This window comes from Dermacentor silvarum, chromosome 6, assembly GCF_013339745.2.
Source record: "Dermacentor silvarum isolate Dsil-2018 chromosome 6, BIME_Dsil_1.4, whole genome shotgun sequence".
Taxonomy (NCBI): Eukaryota; Metazoa; Arthropoda; class Arachnida; order Ixodida; family Ixodidae; genus Dermacentor; species Dermacentor silvarum.
Window position 1 is genome coordinate 132,830,922 of NC_051159.1, and position 16,824 is coordinate 132,847,745.

At 45.2% G+C, this 16,824-nt stretch overlaps 2 protein-coding genes across 2 annotated transcripts; both read right to left on the reverse strand.

Annotated features, from left to right (window-relative positions):
- Window positions 1-398: 398 nt before the first annotated feature.
- LOC119456047 (toll-like receptor 3) lies at window positions 399-5,530 on the reverse strand. The gene is made up of 3 exons (XM_037717640.2): window positions 4,568-5,530; window positions 2,423-2,571; window positions 399-655 (listed from the first exon to the last, which is right to left on the reverse strand). Exons 1-3 carry the CDS (start codon window positions 4,843-4,845, stop codon window positions 504-506), a joined length of 579 nt encoding a protein of 192 aa, XP_037573568.1. The 5' UTR covers window positions 4,846-5,530; the 3' UTR covers window positions 399-503.
- Window positions 5,531-8,251: 2,721 nt separating this feature from the next.
- On the reverse strand, window positions 8,252-10,869 carry LOC119456048 (toll-like receptor 3). The gene is made up of 3 exons (XM_037717641.2): window positions 10,037-10,869; window positions 9,390-9,538; window positions 8,252-8,511 (listed from the first exon to the last, which is right to left on the reverse strand). The coding sequence occupies exons 1-3, from the start codon at window positions 10,690-10,692 to the stop codon at window positions 8,357-8,359; spliced, it is 960 nt and encodes a 319-aa protein (XP_037573569.1). The 5' UTR covers window positions 10,693-10,869; the 3' UTR covers window positions 8,252-8,356.
- Between the last annotated feature and the right edge of the window lie 5,955 nt (window positions 10,870-16,824).

A 16,824-nucleotide genomic window follows, 5' to 3' on the forward strand; every position in this document is an offset into this window, starting at 1 on the left:
TATCTATCTATCTATCTATCTATCTATCTATCTATCTATCTATCTATCTATCTATCTATCTATCTATCTATCTATCTATCTATCTATCTATCTATCTATCTATCTATCTATCTATCTATCTATCTATCTATCTATCTATCTATCTATCTATATGTCTGTCTGTCTGTCTGTCTGTCTGTCTGTCTGTCGTCCGTCCGTCGTCGTAGGTCGATCGGCCGGCCGGCCGACAGTCAGTCAGTCAGTTAGTCAGTCAGTCAGTCATTCAGTTAATCAATCAATCACCCAATCAATCAATCAATCAATCAATCAATCAATCAATCAATCAGCGCGTCGTGGTTGATGGGCAACTTTACCTGCAGACAAATCAAACTAGAATGAAGCGAAGGAAAAGCAATGAGTAATCATCGGCGCACGTAGGCACTTTTAATCGGAATCGAATGTGAACCCGAACGCATTGGCCCGCGGTGTAGGTAGTCACGCACTGAACGTCCAGCAGCAGTATTTCAGGGAGTGCTCTCGCATTTGAGCTGATTGTACCGCAGGTTGGTGGCGTAGGTGTCCTTCACGTCGCGTGGACTGGCGCACAGGAAGTAATGCCACGACGACGGGTAATCCAAGATGAAGGAAACGTTGCAGTTGCAGTGCACGGGGTTAACTGCGTGGTAGAAAACGCGCGAGCATTAGAAATAACCGGAGACAGATCAGGCAGACAAAAAAAAAATATGTATGTGTGTTTTAACGTCCCATATCTGCGCTGTGGGATATGACAGGAGGGCTACTGCAGTGCAGGGCTCCGGAATAATTTTGACCACCTGGGGTTTTAACGTGCACCAAAAGGATGGTACACAAGCGTTCTTGTATTTCGCCTCCGTGAAAATGGGGCCGCCGCGGTCGGTAATCGAACCCACGTCCTCGTGCGTTAGCCAACTCTGAGCAACCGCGGTTAGTGCTAGACACACACACACACACACACACACACACACACACACACACACACACACACACACACACACACACACACACACACACACACACACACACACACACACACACACACACACACACACACACACACACACACACACACACACACACACACACACACACACACACACACACACACACACACACACACACACACACACACACACACACACACACACACACACACACACACGCACACGCACACACGCACACACACACACACACACACACACACACACACACACGCACACGCACACGCACATACACTCGCAAGCGCTCGTCACCTCACCGCACGCAAATGAGCGGTAAGTAACCTAAGTTTGCGTCGTAAATCGTTCTAGTACGCTCTCAGTTAGGTCTCTCTCTCTCTGTTGACTGATGGTATCATGCCGAGACTCACGCAACGTACATACGTATTGAATCCACTTACGGCGAATGCTAGGTCCTGCTTTTCCTAAATATAAGACCATCCGTGAAGTGGTAGGCATTTCGGTCAATCAGAGTTAAAATGTTTTGCTCGTACTGAACGAAGACTGCAGTGCATTAGGGTTTTCGCAGACACTCAGGTTGCGCTACCACCTGTTGGCTTACTTTATTTGCAATGCTTCGATTTACAGCCCTTTTTCTGCACTTGCAAAGGGTGCACACGTGCCTCTAAGCCTAAGGTTTTCACTTTTATTTCTTTCAGAGTGCTTCTTCCTCTTCAGCACTTTGAACACGCAAGACACGTTACGGATTAATGTAGACTGATTCTCAGTTTGCACTCATCATTTATGTCTCAGCTTTAAGTGGCGGCATAACGTGCACTATGAAGCCTCATGGGACGCAGCTCCTGCACTCTGGCAGATTACTGTTCTTTCTTTCTTTCTTTCTTTCTTTCTTTCTTTCTTTCTTTCTTTCTTTCTTTCTTTTATTCAGGTTCTTTATTATCTGTCTAGCTTTCTGGCTCTTTTTCTTTAGTGCTCTTCAGAGGCAGCAAAATCGCTTGCTTGTTGCGGCAGTACAATGCTGCTGCTTCTTTTTCTCGCACTTCGCTATACAGTATATTTAGAGCTCCACGTAATTTAACGCTAGAATGCTTATCAAATGTGAGTCAAAGTGAAAGACAAATGGTTACACACTTACTGGATAACCACCCCTGTTCTGGTTTCTTTGGTAACCTCTATTTTTGGGCACCGCCAACGGGATGTTTGCTCTGTCGCTTCGAAGTTTCTGATTTACTGAGGGCGGTCCCCTTCCTAGAGTTTTTCCTGTGTTATCGTGCATTTAAAAAGATTTTTTTCCTCGATATTTTTTTTTTCGTTGTAGGATTACTGCACTGTCACTCTTCACCATTACCCGTTCCTTGGAACATCCCCACAGCGAGTTTGTGCCCTCCTCTACTCAAAAGTGAAATCAAATTCTGATACGAAGGCAGTCATTCCAAATCAGGCCTTACACAACATGTCGACGACGGCCACCTTGTCTTTGATTGGTGCGAGGTCTTCTTCCCTCACCGTCGTGATCAAGTTCTTGAACACGTTGACGTAGTTCAGAGCTGGCAAATTATCGCCCAGTCCAACCGGGAAAGAGGTCAACTTGTTCGTCCTGCAAGCAAGCGGAATGGTGCATAAATCAGTGAACGCCACCGGCATAATAAACACATCTCGTAAAATGCACTCTGTGTCTTGATATGGTGGGCTGTCGAGCGTAGCTTAAACTAGCAAATATGTCATCAACTGTCATCAACTGTCATCTTTGTGAGTTTCGGGCCCAGTTTCGTACGACATGCTGTCCAGTCCAAGGTGACGACCACTGCGGAGCTCCGCTCTCTGTCGTGGGTAGCCAGCACCTCCACCAATTTGTTACATTGCAGAAATCGAGGGATCACATGTGAAGATGCGTTGACAAGTTGTTTACAAGAAAGGCAACGATAGACAAACAAGATGGCTGCCGAGACCGATCCCAAACTCGACGCGTCAAATCGTCTTCTTTCGTCTTTGGCGCCAGTCTTGGTTGCGCCGTAACAATGTGTTCGAGACGGTAGCAGTATAGTGCATATAACTAGTTACTGTTCGTAAAATCTGCAAGGGCGTCGCCGGAAAATTTTACTGATTACTTTTCTATACCGATTGGACGGTGCAGCTTTTTAGTGAACGGACCTAACGCACGAGCTGCAGTAAGAAAATTGGCCATGAGGTGCAGAGTCTCGAAGTTAAGAGCAACAGACACGAGAAAGTGTAGACGGATAAAAGTACACGTAAAACATCACTAAATATCAAATAGAATAAAAAGGGTAAGACTCATACTCAGTGGCTGACAGAGAAAGCACTGCTCGATTTCTACTGCGTGCGAGAATCGTGCACCTTAAGCAAGGGCTACTAACGTCTTACAAAGTTTTCATCGATTTCTTCGGCTCTGAAGGCATTCACTGCGCCAGTAGCATTCTCCCACAGTGAAGACCACAATTTTATTTTTGCTTGCTTGCTTTTTTTTCTCAAGCACTTACGTTTATCCACTACAGGGAGCTGGTCGAGATTCAAGCAGTTATAGGGCGGTTTCTTTAGGGGGAGGGGTGCGGTGGCATGAAAATTGATTAATTAAAACAAAAAGTTGAATAATATTTTTATCATACTTAAAAAGCAAATAGTACAGAAATAATAGTGTAGGTTAGATAAATAAGTTAGGTTTCTTTTCTTCTTTGAGGTGAAAGCAAATTTCTTTCTCTATACATAGTCATGAATGTGGTGGAATTCGAACAGTGCATACACGGACAGACGTTGGCACCTCATACTCTCAGTCTAAGTAGGCTATACGTATATATATACTAGTTAGAATGTATAGATTTATGAAACCTTTCATTCGCAGCTGCTTGACAAAAGGCTTACGCTAATCCTTTTTTTTTTCGAGGCGTTTCATCATTTCAGTATTTGAATATATTTGATTCAGATAATCCTGGTGGCGTCAAGCTTATTTTCGTTTCTTTTGTGAGTTATCAAGGTGAGATAGCGTTGTGGTCAGAGTAACAAGGTTCGAGAACTTGTGTAAAACAGTTAACTTTCTTTGTCTCCATCGTTCAGGAGAACAACGTCCAAGCACCTATCTCTCCGACGTAACTGCAGCGTTGTAATTAAGGTGATCTTCAAATCTAAAGTCTCCTTACACTATTCTTAGATTCAGTTTTTGTGTAAATCTATATTTAGGCCGTCGGTGAGGAGGCAGTTGCTGTGTTAAAGGCCTATTGCTTTTCAGGCTGTGAGGCGGATACTCGCACTACTACATTTGTCACGGATGGATGGATAGATGGATGGATGGATGCCATGAGCGTCCCCTTTGAAAGGACGCGGTGGGTTGCACCACCAACCTCTTTTTCTTATTTGGGCTAATGTCTTACCTATCCCTTTTTTTTATGCCGACAAAAATCCCTGGCATCAAACTTGCTTATGAAAGTCACAAGCGAAATGACACAGCGCCACCTGCGAGATTTGAGCGATTTCATTTTCCCTGTGCATTTACAGTGCTGCTATATAATGTAGTTAGCACCCCGTCAAGTTCTCTCAGCTCTGATAAAACCATGAAGCAGAGTTCAGAGGCGTCTACTTACGGCAAGTCGAGAGTGGTAAAACGAGGTGCCGGCGAAGGTAGCCAGTTCCTGTTGAAGCTGTCGAGGCCCGTGTGGCGGAAAATGAGGTGCTCTAGGTTCACCAGGTCGCTGATCCATCCGCCCTCAATGGACTCGAAAGTGGTATCTGCGATGAGCAGCGTCTTGAGGCTCTTGGGCAGGTGGTTGAAGTCGCGCGTCAGTCGTAGGCGCGCATAGTGAAGGATCTGCAGTTCTTCCAGACGCCGCAGGCTGGACAGCAGAGACCACGACGACGGCATGGTGCCCAGGCTAAACGTGAGCTTGCGCAGGGTGTCCTCGAGACCGGCGAAAGGGTTCTCGGTCTCGGTCGGGTCGAGACGTCCCAGCTCGACAGATCTCAGCTCCAGGACCGTGACGTTGAGTCCCGCGAAGGCCGACGGAGGCAGCGCGGAAAGACGCGACTCGTGCAACGAGAACCACGTCGGCTTCGTGGACGGCTCGCGCCGAACGTGCTCGGGTGAAGTCGCTGGCCGTCCGAAACTCACGACACGTGTAGCGCCGGTAATCGCGGGCTTCGAAGACTTCGCACGAAGGAACGGCGAGCGCTACGGCCGCCGATAAAGACAGGATGACCACGTGCAGCAGGCCGCAATACATCGTCGCTCTTCGAGAAGCGCCTGTCTTATAGCCTGAAGGTTTAGTCGAACGATCAGAGCTGGAGTGACCTGGTTAGTCAGGAAATGCTGCTCTGGATTTCTCCTGCTGTTATGGCGCAATTCTTCCACTCGACTGTTACCGAGAACAAAGTGAAAGCGGTGGTATACGGGAACGCAGGGCCAAAGATCTTCGCAAAATTTCCACGTAGGGTGTCAGGAAGGTCCCCCGTGTCGCGTCTGTGTGTCAAGCTGCTTGTGTCGCCCGTGGATAAGGCGCATGAAGCTCTTTATATAGAAGACCGAGGACGGGCATAAACGGCACAAACTCCACCGTAGCTGGTGGCGTGTTGCTGTTTTTCGGCGCATGTCTGGCCACTATCTTGGGGTCAGCCGCGCTGCTGTTTATTTTCGTGACATCCCATACCCTCACTACCACCATCCCCTCCCTATTTCTTTTTCATCCCCAGCTGTCACGAGCGATTATTTCGCGCAACAGGAGGCACTTATCGTGGCGGAGAACTGGCGGAAGCACTGGAAAAACCACCGGTGGAGAATAAATGGTTTCGAGTCAACCGACAAAACTTGAACCGGTTATCTTGTTGAAATGATCTTTAAAAGTGGACAACGCCGGCCCAAGGTACAATCAAACAAGAAAGGCTTGCATAAGAATGAAAAACACATGTTTATTGATGAACGCAGGATGCGCCTTCCGAAACAGGGCGGCTTATCGGGCTGTTTTGGTTGTTCTCCGGTTTGTCTCCAGCGTCACTTAAAACACTGCGCAGTGCCGTTCAGTAAAATGGCGTTGCCTCACTCGCGGACTTTGCATCCCAATGACATTGCAACTGCCGAGGTAAAGACATGTTTGAGGATTTCCGTAGCTGAATTTTCGACAGCGCCAGAGTCCATTTTTGCTTTTGTGTGAGTCAGTGTTCGACGCGTGGTAAAAGCAAATTTCAGAGTATTAAGCACAAGATGATGTTTAGTGATACCTTATCATGCAAGGGAGACAAATTCACCAGCACTGGAAAGTGGGCATAAGTCGCATATCTGAATTTCACTCCCATGGTGGTTTGCCCAGTAGTGGGACCCGTATTTCTTACTTACTTATATTTTGATCGTTGCCCGAGCCCACTAGTATACTTGTCCAATGCAGAGTGCGAGAAGAATTTCAGAAAAGCTGCTCACAGTTTGTAAATTATAATATGCATAGCTTGTCACTGTATTTCCTTCTAGCGTTTTTTTTTTTTTCGGACACAGACGGAGCAGCTTTTACTTTTCCTTATTTCCTGAAAGACCACGCTCACAGTTTCATATTTCACGATTCATGATACCGTAATGTGAGTGAACCTTTGCGTAGCTGAAGACATTGACCAAAACACACCTACTTTTATAGGTGTCTGCTCCACACGTTCTTCTTTCTACGGAGGGGCTTAAGGAAGAGTGTCCTTTTGTTCTTGGTACAAACTTCCTTTGAAATCAATTTAAAAAATCGCGATATTACCATGAGAAAATGACGTTGGCTACTCCTTCGTGCACAAGGGAGTTTTTTTTTTTTTCGCTTGGGTTGCCACGCGGCATAACGTCATAGTGGATTTAAATATAAGCATGCAGGCCCGATTCATAAAGATACTGCATCAGTGACCTATAAAATGCGCTGTCCATAATTCATCTTTCATAGTCTTCTACTTGATTACTGCTCAATTTCACACCTTTAAGAACACTTTCCCGAATTGCCTTTGTCCCAGGACACGTCCAAAGTAGGTGGTGGGCATCCGTTGCAGATGCAGGAGCAGAGCACTTCGGACACTGAGCTGTTTCGTTTCACCCCAAGCACAGGTCCTGGTGTAAGCGCCGCCCCGGCCCGATGCTCCACAAAGTGGCTTGGTGTAGTCCTCTTTTCCTATTTTGTTTTCACCGTTACATTGCGAGAGTGGGCTTTTTTTTTTTTTCAGGCACGGCTTGCACGAAGCATTTTGCATGTGGGCAAATTCAGCCACGCATAAAACGTTTAGCACATCGTGAAAGGAAGTTGCCGAAGAGTGATTCATCGAGTGACACTTGCGTGAAGCCTTTTGTCCTCTCTTCTGTTTCTTCAAGGATTTCGTACGCCCTGGTATGGATTAGGCTAATTCTGACTGATATTACGCGGAGCAAACGTACTCTGTATCGAGGAGAGTACAAGAAGTCTCCGAAATAGGGTTAAACATGGGACGGGCAGTTAACTCGCATGAAGTGGTTGCCAGCACCCCATTATTTTCCGAGTGCACAAAAGATTGCCGCATTCGCTTTGTTCGCCACATGAAATGGGAGATAATGCAGTTCATTGCATTCCTCTTGCATTCCTGATCTAATGACCCTGCTGAATCAAGTAACTAAGCAAAATGGTTAAAAGACAATTTATCAGACATATTTGAAAAAGAAAAAGAAATCAGCCACTGGAGAGAGCCACTATATCTATTAAAGAGCCTCTATACCACTCTGAACCCGAAGGCGAGCGAGCGGGTTTCTTTGACGCCTTCGCTACTCTCCCCACGGGTGCTGTATCCTCCTCGCCGCGTGCTTATCTAGAATACACGTAGACATTACGTCAGTACCGAACGTCACGTTGGTACTCTGTTCTTGCTTGAAAACATCAACTTCCGCATCAACTCCTCCGTGCAAAGAGTGATGGACCGAAAAATGTTAGGCGTAACGTTAAGAGACAGGAAGAGAGCGGTGTGGATCAGAGAGCAAGCGGGGATTAGCTGATATTCTAGTTGACAATAGAGCAGGGCAGCCCATCTAATGCGTATGGCAGATAACCGGTGGGCCATTAGAATTACGGAATGAGTGCCAAGGAAGGAAAACGTAGTCGAGCACGGCGGAAAACTGTAGGTGGGGTGATGAAATGAGGAAATTTTAGCCGCGAGTTGGAATCACCTATAGCGCAAGACAGGGGTAATCAGATATCACTGGGAAAGGCCTTCATCCTGCAGCGGACGTAAGAATAGGCTGATGATGATGGTGCATAAGGTTCCTTCGAATTAGAAGGAATAACAAACATCAGTTCATAGGTCGTGTGAGCATTTATTCGACTAGTAACCTGTAAAAATAACAACAACAACGGTGACTTGATGGGCAACGATGAATGTTCACAGGCCGGCGGAGTACCTCAAGCGCTACTGTGCTCGCACTGAAGCTGCTCTTCGGTAAGGTGCGTGACGTAGCTGTCGGCCACGTCTCCGGGCGTGGCGCACAGGAAGTAGTGCCAGCGGGTCGGGTAGTCCAGCATGAAAGCCAGCTTGCAGTCGCAGTGCACAGGGTTGACTGCATGTGTGCGCCAAAATCCACAGTAAGGCAAACAACGCTCACAGGAATTGCAAAATAGGGTCGTTGGTGTGTTACGCGACAGCAATAAGTGCAGCGTAGTGCTATAGCACAACCAGGGCATAGCATAAACAAACGTAGACAGCGCCATGCATGTGTGTGTGTGTGTTTCTGTTGTGTTTTCGTGCTTCTTTCTTTCGAATAGCCTACGACGCATGACGCGCTTTTTGCTTTCACTATAGGTGGCCCTCACACACCCCCTTCATTAAGGGCATTTATTAAGGCGCGCTTGATAAGTGCTGCTACTCCGACGCATGTAGCTGCACCCCTTCCTTTAGAAATACATATTCAGTTTTCTACAGCATCCGTATACTGGTGGTATACAGGTGTATACAGTGGCTGTACGAGGGAAGCCCCAAACTGAACCAATGTTTCCAAAGGGGACCAGTGCCGCGAGCAGCAATGCCTTCCATTCGATTCTATGCCACTCTCATCGTCAAAACCCCGATCGGCTGCCAGGCTCGGAGGATAGCTCTCTTCTTCGTCAGACGCAGACATCGTTCATCACCACTGTTCATCACTTCAAATCTCCATCTTCCTGTAAACCAATGTCTGTAAGCCACTGCCATGAAGGTGTTATACATTGGCAGGCACCCTACAAGGCAGGGGACACTATATGGACCTACTCACTGTGCCGGAGGCACGTTCTTTCGGGTTGTGGCAGCCGCGTGTGGGAACCTCGAGCACCCACTTCCTTCGCATTATTTTTGTAAAACCAGCGGGTACCTGCCACAGTCCACGTCTCGAACGCGTGGCGGTGCAACCGAACTTTAAGGACCCTTAAACTGAACCGCCATTCACAATGGACATATACTTACACATCATGTCCACGAGGACCGGCTTGTCCTTGAGCGGAGCCAGTTCATCTTCGTGCACACTGGTGATGAGGTTCTTTTCGACGCTCACATACTTGAGCTCAGGCAGGCCGTCGCCCAGATTGGCGGGGAACGAGATCAGTTTGTTTGTCCTGCGAGAACACGCATGGGCTCATTCACATAACCTGACCTTGTCTGTGCAGGCTTATGCAGATGTTGCTTGATTGCTGTGTAAGTTATGTGCCAGTTTACCAGAAGTAACAAATGTCTGAGATATATAATAATAGATTGTCCTCACGCCTGTTAACAACTACAATTCGCTAAACGAAAATTGTGTTTTAAGAGACAGCAGCTACAAGCACTTTATCCTAGACGCTGTCCTGTTATTCCAGCCTGGTCTGGCGGTCTTTTCGGGAGCGAGATGTTTTATACAACGCACGGTTCCGTTAGTGTAGACTTGTAACTTCTGCACTTAGATAATTCATTCGCTAGCGGAAACTTGTCTAAGTATAACTATTTTACTATCGTCATTAGCTGCTTGGCAAATGCTAATTCGAGTTCAATGATGAGCTCTTTGAAAGTGTGTTGAACCCCATGTGAGTCACCAACATGTACCTTTCAAGAGCAAGAAAGGAAGGCGGTGTACTCACGGAAGGTCTAGAGTGGTGAAGTGAGGGGCTGGGTTAGGCAACCATGACCTGGTGAAGTTGTACAGGTCGGTCTGGCGCATGACGAGATGCTTCAGGTCATCCAAGTGAGCCAGCCAGTCGTCGTCGATCTTCTTAATGGTACAGTCGCCGATGTAAAGAGTTTCGACACTCTTCGGAAGGTTGTTGAAATCATTGCTGAGATGCATGTCCTTGTAATGGATGAGCTTTAGCTCTTCCAAATGCTGCAGGTGACCCAGGATGGACCACGACGTCGGCAAGGTCCCCAGGCTGAACATTAGCCGGTGAAGGGATTGCTCGAGGCCATGGAACGGGTTCTCCTCTCCCTCTGTCGGCTCAAAATGCTCGACGTGCACGCGCCTGAGCTCCAGAACCGAAACGTTGAGGTTCTTGAATGCACCTCCAGGAATCCTGGGAACCTGACTGTCCCACAAGGTGAACCAAGTCGGCTTGTCGGAGTGACTGTCATGGACGATCTGCTGGAAGTCTTCGAGAGAGTGGAAGTTGCGGCACGTGAAATGGCGGTAGTGAAGGCCCTCGTGCACCTTGCAGGAGGGGGGCGAGGGTACGGCGGACGAGTGACATACAGCTGCAAAGAAGGCCAGCAGGAGGCCACGCGACAAAACGCTGGAACGCATCGCTGTCGCCGCGGTTGACAGTTTCGTTCACACCCGGTTTGCGTCCTCTCCAAGTTGCGCCTTCTTATAGGATGCCTCGAGAAGCATAGCGCGACCTTGGGCCTTGATCTCGAAATTGGTGGCGTGTTCGTACACCACGCATCTTGATAGCTTTATTTTTCTCCTTTTTTTTATGCACCGGAGTGCGCCGGTTGTAAGGTCATCGCGGAATGGCTTCAGCGTCGAAAATCGTAGTGTTGAAAAGTGGCGTAACCCAAGCCGTCCACGTGTCCGACAGTGCATCAGAAACTTTATGAGTTTCGCGCGCCGATAGTAGGTTTAATTTTCGTAACACCCCTCAGTCTGCTCTTTTTCCGCCAAGTCGAGATAACAAGTCGAGACTCTACGCCCGCGTCCTGGAGCTTTCAGATTATTTCTGTAGAGACTGCACGCCGCCGTAAGGGCTGGCCTCGACAGCAAATGCATATGCAAAAGCGCCGCAGTCATCACTTTTCTGGCCATTTAATCTGACTAGCTGCTCCCGAGAACACGCCATACGCCGAGCAGCGCGGTTCCCGCTCTGTATCAGAAAGCGGAACGGTCAGATTTCTCTCTACGCAACGCGAAGCAGGCTTCCGATAAGGAAAACTTGCTTCCATGCAGTGCAATCTGCAGTCATATCAGCAAGGCGACCACTCCGTATTCACTTTAAGTGCTACTGGTAATCTATAGCGCAGCAGAACCGGCGAAAAAAATAATTCGGCAGCATGTTACACTCCTGTAATACGTGAAGGCAAAAGTGTGTTGCACACGTGGTAATGCATTAAGTTATGCGATCAGAGGGATCAGGATTCTTACAAGGCATAACGAAACGCAGTGTGAAGTAAACGTATGGCGCTGTAGGTCGACCTCCTCAACGACACCTAGGAGCACCTAATTCTTTCTTTCTTTGAACTTTCGTTCGTTCTTTCTTTCGTTTCTTCATGCATATTCAGCCATTGCATATTTGCTTGCTTACGCGGGTATGAGTCATTCCTGGTGATGATATTTTTGCATGATACTTTTTTCTTCACTGGACTAGACGCCACTTTTTTCGGGTATGAGCCATTGCAACGAGCCACTTAAGGTGGCGGTCCCATTCCATCGGCACGAGCCCCCCGTTTTCAGTACTTTTGGAGCAACCATGGTGGCTCTTCTACTTAGCATATAAAGTTCGCGTATATACCATAAGAAAACATAATTATTGTAGATTCCAAATATATATATAATATAAAGAAATTGATTAATGTGATTTAGAAATAAATCTTCAAGAACGAGCAAGAGATACATGGTTTTTGTGAACTGTGTCTCAGTTGTGACCCTATTTAGAAGAAACTACCACATTTACTGCATGGCGGCTTGTTCAGTAGCTTTAGGACATAATAATTTATTTCCTAGACGCAGCAAAATAATGTCGAATTTTTACTTTTTGGATAATTTTCTTTTGAAGATTGCCAAATGTCACAATCTCCTGTTGTAAACAGCCCGGCAACTAGTCGCTCAAGGAAGCAAAATTTTGGATAAATTAGAGTTTAAGAAATTTCCATTTGGGACGCAAAATTTAATTCATGTACCTTTATTAGTTTTAAACCGCGGCTTCGTAGCTTTAGTACCTTTCCAAAAAATGGGCAAAAGTAGAACCAGAATTCTAAATATTGCTTAATTTCGGTCGCATTATTAGAAAAACTAATAAAGGTACAAGAATGAAATTTTGCGTCCTAAATAGAAATTCCATGAACTCTAATTTATCCAAAATTTAGCTTCCTTGGCGCGTAGTTGCCGGGCTGTTTACAACAGAAGATTGCGATATTTGGCAATCTTCAAAAGAAGATTATCCGAAAAGTAAAAATTCAACATTATTTTGCTGCGTCCAGGAAATAGATAAATATGTCCTAAAGCTACAGAGCAAGCTGCAATGCAGTAAATGCGGTAGTTTCTTCTAAATATGGTCACAACTGAGACACAGTTCACAAAAACCATGTATCTCTTGCTTGTTCTTGAACATTTATTTCTAAATCACATTAATCAATTTCTTTATATCAATCATATCTAGTTGAAATCTACAAGAATTAAGCTTCTTTATGGTATATACGCGAACTTTATATCCTAAGTAGAAGAGCCGCCAGGGGGGGGGGGGGGGCTCGTGCCGCCGGAGTGAGACCGCCACCTTAAGGCTTTCGCCTTCAAAAAAAAGTGAATGGTGCTCAGGAAAGCTGGCTGAGATCAGCATTCCGTTGAGCGATAAAATGAGCACACTGCAGTTCCCGTTGTGTGCGGTCTGTTTGCTGTTGTGGTGTTCAACCGCTGTTTCTTTTTTCAATCATCTGTCACGAATGAAATGTGAAATATTAAAACAAGTAAAATATCTTTTCGTGATCTACATATTCGGTAACCAAGACCTGATGCATTAATTGCCGTTCAATGAACGACAATTTTCCAGAATTTGCCAGCACACGCCCCTTTAATCAAGTAACCTTATTGCTGCCATAATTTTTGGTCCTACATGTTATCCGCAATAATATCCTAGGAAAAATTTCATGTGCTTTTTACTCATTAATATTTTCAAGAGAAGTTAGTGGCATATAATCAATTGCGAAAATTCGTGAGCTACGCAAATTTTGAAGATGCACTCTTCATTTGATTAACATCTGCTTCAATTAGTTTCCGCAGACTGTCGATAAGATCTAGAAACGGTGGTAGCAAAGTATAGAAAACAACGCTAGAACTTTACAGAGTACGCTCACAATTTTCACATCTCTGCAAGGTGTCAGACTCGCCATGGTTGCTCAGTGGCTATGGTGTTGGGCTGCTGAGCACGAGGTCGCGGGATCGAATCCCGGCCACGGCGGCCGCATTTCGATGGGGGCGAAATGCGAAAACACCCGCTTAGATTTCGGTGCACGTTAAAGAACCCCAGGTGGTCGAAATTTCCGGAGTCCCCCACTACGGCGTGCCTCATAATCAGATCGTGGTTTTGGAACGTAAAACCCCATAATTTTAAAGTGGCGGTATCATGAAATTTTCCGAACGAAGCTCACGAAACTGCTATGGTAAAGGGAAATAGAGCTGGACTTAGGAGGAGGGTGGTGTTAGGTTGACGGCATATTGTGTTTTGCTGACGAGAGAGAGAGAGTGAAAGCAAGGAGAGCAAAGGCAGGGAGGTCAGCCAGACGAGTGTTTGGTTTGCTACCCTACACTGGAGGTTAGGCAAAGGGGAAGCGGAAGATCGAAAGATCTTCCGACGATAGCAGTATTCTTAAACATCAAGAGGGCATTTGACACTGTTAGTCACGTTCATGTTCTGCTAAGTATGTTAGAACTCAGAATGTCCGGCAGGTCCTTGCGATGGATTTCTGAATTTTTATCAGGACGCAAGATATTTGTTCAGACGAGTGAAGGAAAGAGTGCTGAACATGTTGTCAAGCAGGGAGTACCACAGGGAAGTGTACTCAGCCCCTTTCTTTTTAACTGCGTCATGGCTGATTTAGCGAGAAGACTGCCATCACAGTTAAGATTCTCACTGTATGCAGATGATGTGTGCATGTGGACATCTGGAACTAATGTTCAATTACTTCCGATGGCGTTACAATACGGCATAAATATTATTAACCGCTTTTTGAGAGAGAGAGGAATGATTTTATCACATGCGAAGACTGCTGTATTGCCCTTTACTCGGAGACAGTTAAAAAAATTCACTCTTAATCTGGAAGGACAACCTCTAATGATAGTCAAACAGCATCGTTTTCTTGGAATAATACTTGATCGGCAACTATCCTGGGTACCCACATAAAAAAACTCGAAAACGAGGTCAATGCGATAGTGAATGTACTTCGCAGACTTGCTGGCACATCATGGGGTGGATCAGTATCTACCATGCTAACTGTTTACAATGCATTAATACGACAAAAAATTGAGTATTCCGCGCCCATCTTGCACGGACTTTCACACACGTCAGAAGAGCGACTTCAAAGACTTTTAGCTAGAGGACTGCGCATATGTCTAGGAGTTCCACGAGCGACTTCTAGCCGTCTTGTAATAGCTGAGGCTCGCCAATCACCGTTTCCAGTTATGAGAACTGCAGAAACATGCCGGCATTATTTTCGTCTTCAAACACAGCATAAAAACCACCCATTGGCTCTAGACATAATGAAACGAGATAGATGATGTTATGTTAATAAAGAAATTCAGGAAAATCTTCATGTATTGCCAAGAAATAAATTTTGGAACTCAGATGTCGAATATCCTCCATGGCTGCTTACTCGTCCAAAAATCGAATTGTCAGTAGATGGCATATTCAGAAAAAGAGACATGTGCATTCAAGCTGCTCAACAACTAGCACTTTACCAGATTTATATGCGGTATTCAGGATACGTACACGTCTATACAGATGGCTCCAGTACAGCAACCTCGTCAACTTCAGCATTCTATATACCGCGCCTCAATAAACACGAATCGTTCAAGTTATCTCGTGCGACTTCGTCCATGCACAACGGCTGAACTGTTCGCAATCCTATGTGCGTTAAAATTTATAACTTCAGTACGATATGCGCAAAAATGGGTAATTTTCAGCGATTCACAGGCGGCACTCATATCACTCTGCAGCACAAAATCAAAAACAATCAGTGATAGTATAATATATGAAACACTTAGAGACCTCACGAAGACAAACCAAGAGAAGCATGAAATAAGATTCCAGTGGATACCTGGACATTGTAACATTCCTGGCAACACAGCAGCCGATGAAGCAGCACGACAAGCACACCTCAAAGATGATGCAATTTCGCTCCCAATATCAAAAAATGAATTACGCTGTATCATAAGGGCAACATCTTTTAAAATGTGTAGAAGTACGTGGTTTGACCAGAATTCGAAGAGCTCTGATTTATACCATATTGATCCGCTTATTGAATTCAAATTTCCGTTGTCATTAGACAGAAATATGGAAACCCTTATTCATCGATTACGACTAGGCACTGCCTACACAAAACATTTCTTACATAGAATTGGCCGTGCGGAAACCCCCGAATGTTATTGTGGATTTGTAGATGAAGATGTATATCACCTCCTTTTAGATTGTCCACATCACGACACACCAAGACACTGACTTAAATCAACTTTATTGGCATTAGACCGCAGACATCTCAGTTTAAGGAAACTTTTGGGCCCTTGGTCAACAACGGCCTTGCAAAAGAGCGCTCTAAAAGCGTTAACAACATTTCTCGAAGAGAGCGGCATTGTTGTCCGTTATTAACGCTTATAATGTTTCTTTTATTTCAATGTAGCTGTGTATGTGTTTGTGGATTATGATTGTGTTGTATGTATGATTGATTGTATGTGTTGTGATTATGATTTGTGGATTTGTGATTTATGTTTATATTCTGTGCTGACTATATGTGAAAATGCATGTACACAATGTGTGCACCACCCGCTGATTAAAGACTGTATTGTAAGGTGCCATTATTGTTTATATTCTTGAGACTTTCTTCTCCAGTGCAGTGCAGTGATTGAACTTCTACATTGTATGTACCACTTTTTTTTTCCTCACCGTGTTGCTGTGCAAACGTTGCTTATATGAGAAGGCTATTTTAAACCCTGTATGTTGTAGGTTAGACGTATTCAAGAGTTAAGGAGTAGCCGGCGCCTTACTAGTGCGTAAACATCTCCTCATATCATATCAATAAAAAAAAAAAAAACGGAAAGAGGACTGGAACCAATTATACAGAAATCATCATGGGCTGCCTAATTCCTGTGGTCACCATTGCAGCATTGTACAATGGAGGATGCGTAGCCATTTGCAAGACACCTTATTAGTAGCGGTGAGCGAATGTTGGAAAATTTCGAATATCGAATAAGATGCACTGATATTTCATTTGCACCTAAATCGAATAACGCCTGTGCTTTCACGTATATTCTCCGAAAAATCATAGGGAAATGCTTGACAAAAAAAGGACATGAGAGAAATAGGATACCTATAGCTAGCTCCTTGATAAAATAGTCAATTATTGGACCAGCAATATAAGGCAACCAACCACAATTTTAAATCTACCTAAAAGGCTTGCATCATGCTCGCAAACTATTCGATTTGCTCTCGATTCGATGTCAACACTATTGGAC

Coding starts and splice junctions, on each gene's coding strand:
- LOC119456047 (XM_037717640.2), bottom strand. CDS start 4,845: ATGCCGTCGTCGTGGTCTCTGCTGTCCAGCCTGCGGCGTCTGGAAGAA. Junction 2,572..4,567: donor TTTACCACTCTCGACTTGCC/GTAAGTAGACGC, acceptor GCTTGCTTGCAG/GACGAACAAGTTGACCTCTT. Junction 656..2,422: donor GGCCGTCGTCGACATGTTGT/GTAAGGCCTGAT, acceptor TCTACCACGCAG/TTAACCCCGTGCACTGCAAC.
- LOC119456048 (XM_037717641.2), bottom strand. CDS start 10,692: ATGCGTTCCAGCGTTTTGTCGCGTGGCCTCCTGCTGGCCTTCTTTGCA. Junction 9,539..10,036: donor TTCACCACTCTAGACCTTCC/GTGAGTACACCG, acceptor GTGTTCTCGCAG/GACAAACAAACTGATCTCGT. Junction 8,512..9,389: donor GGTCCTCGTGGACATGATGT/GTAAGTATATGT, acceptor GCACACATGCAG/TCAACCCTGTGCACTGCGAC.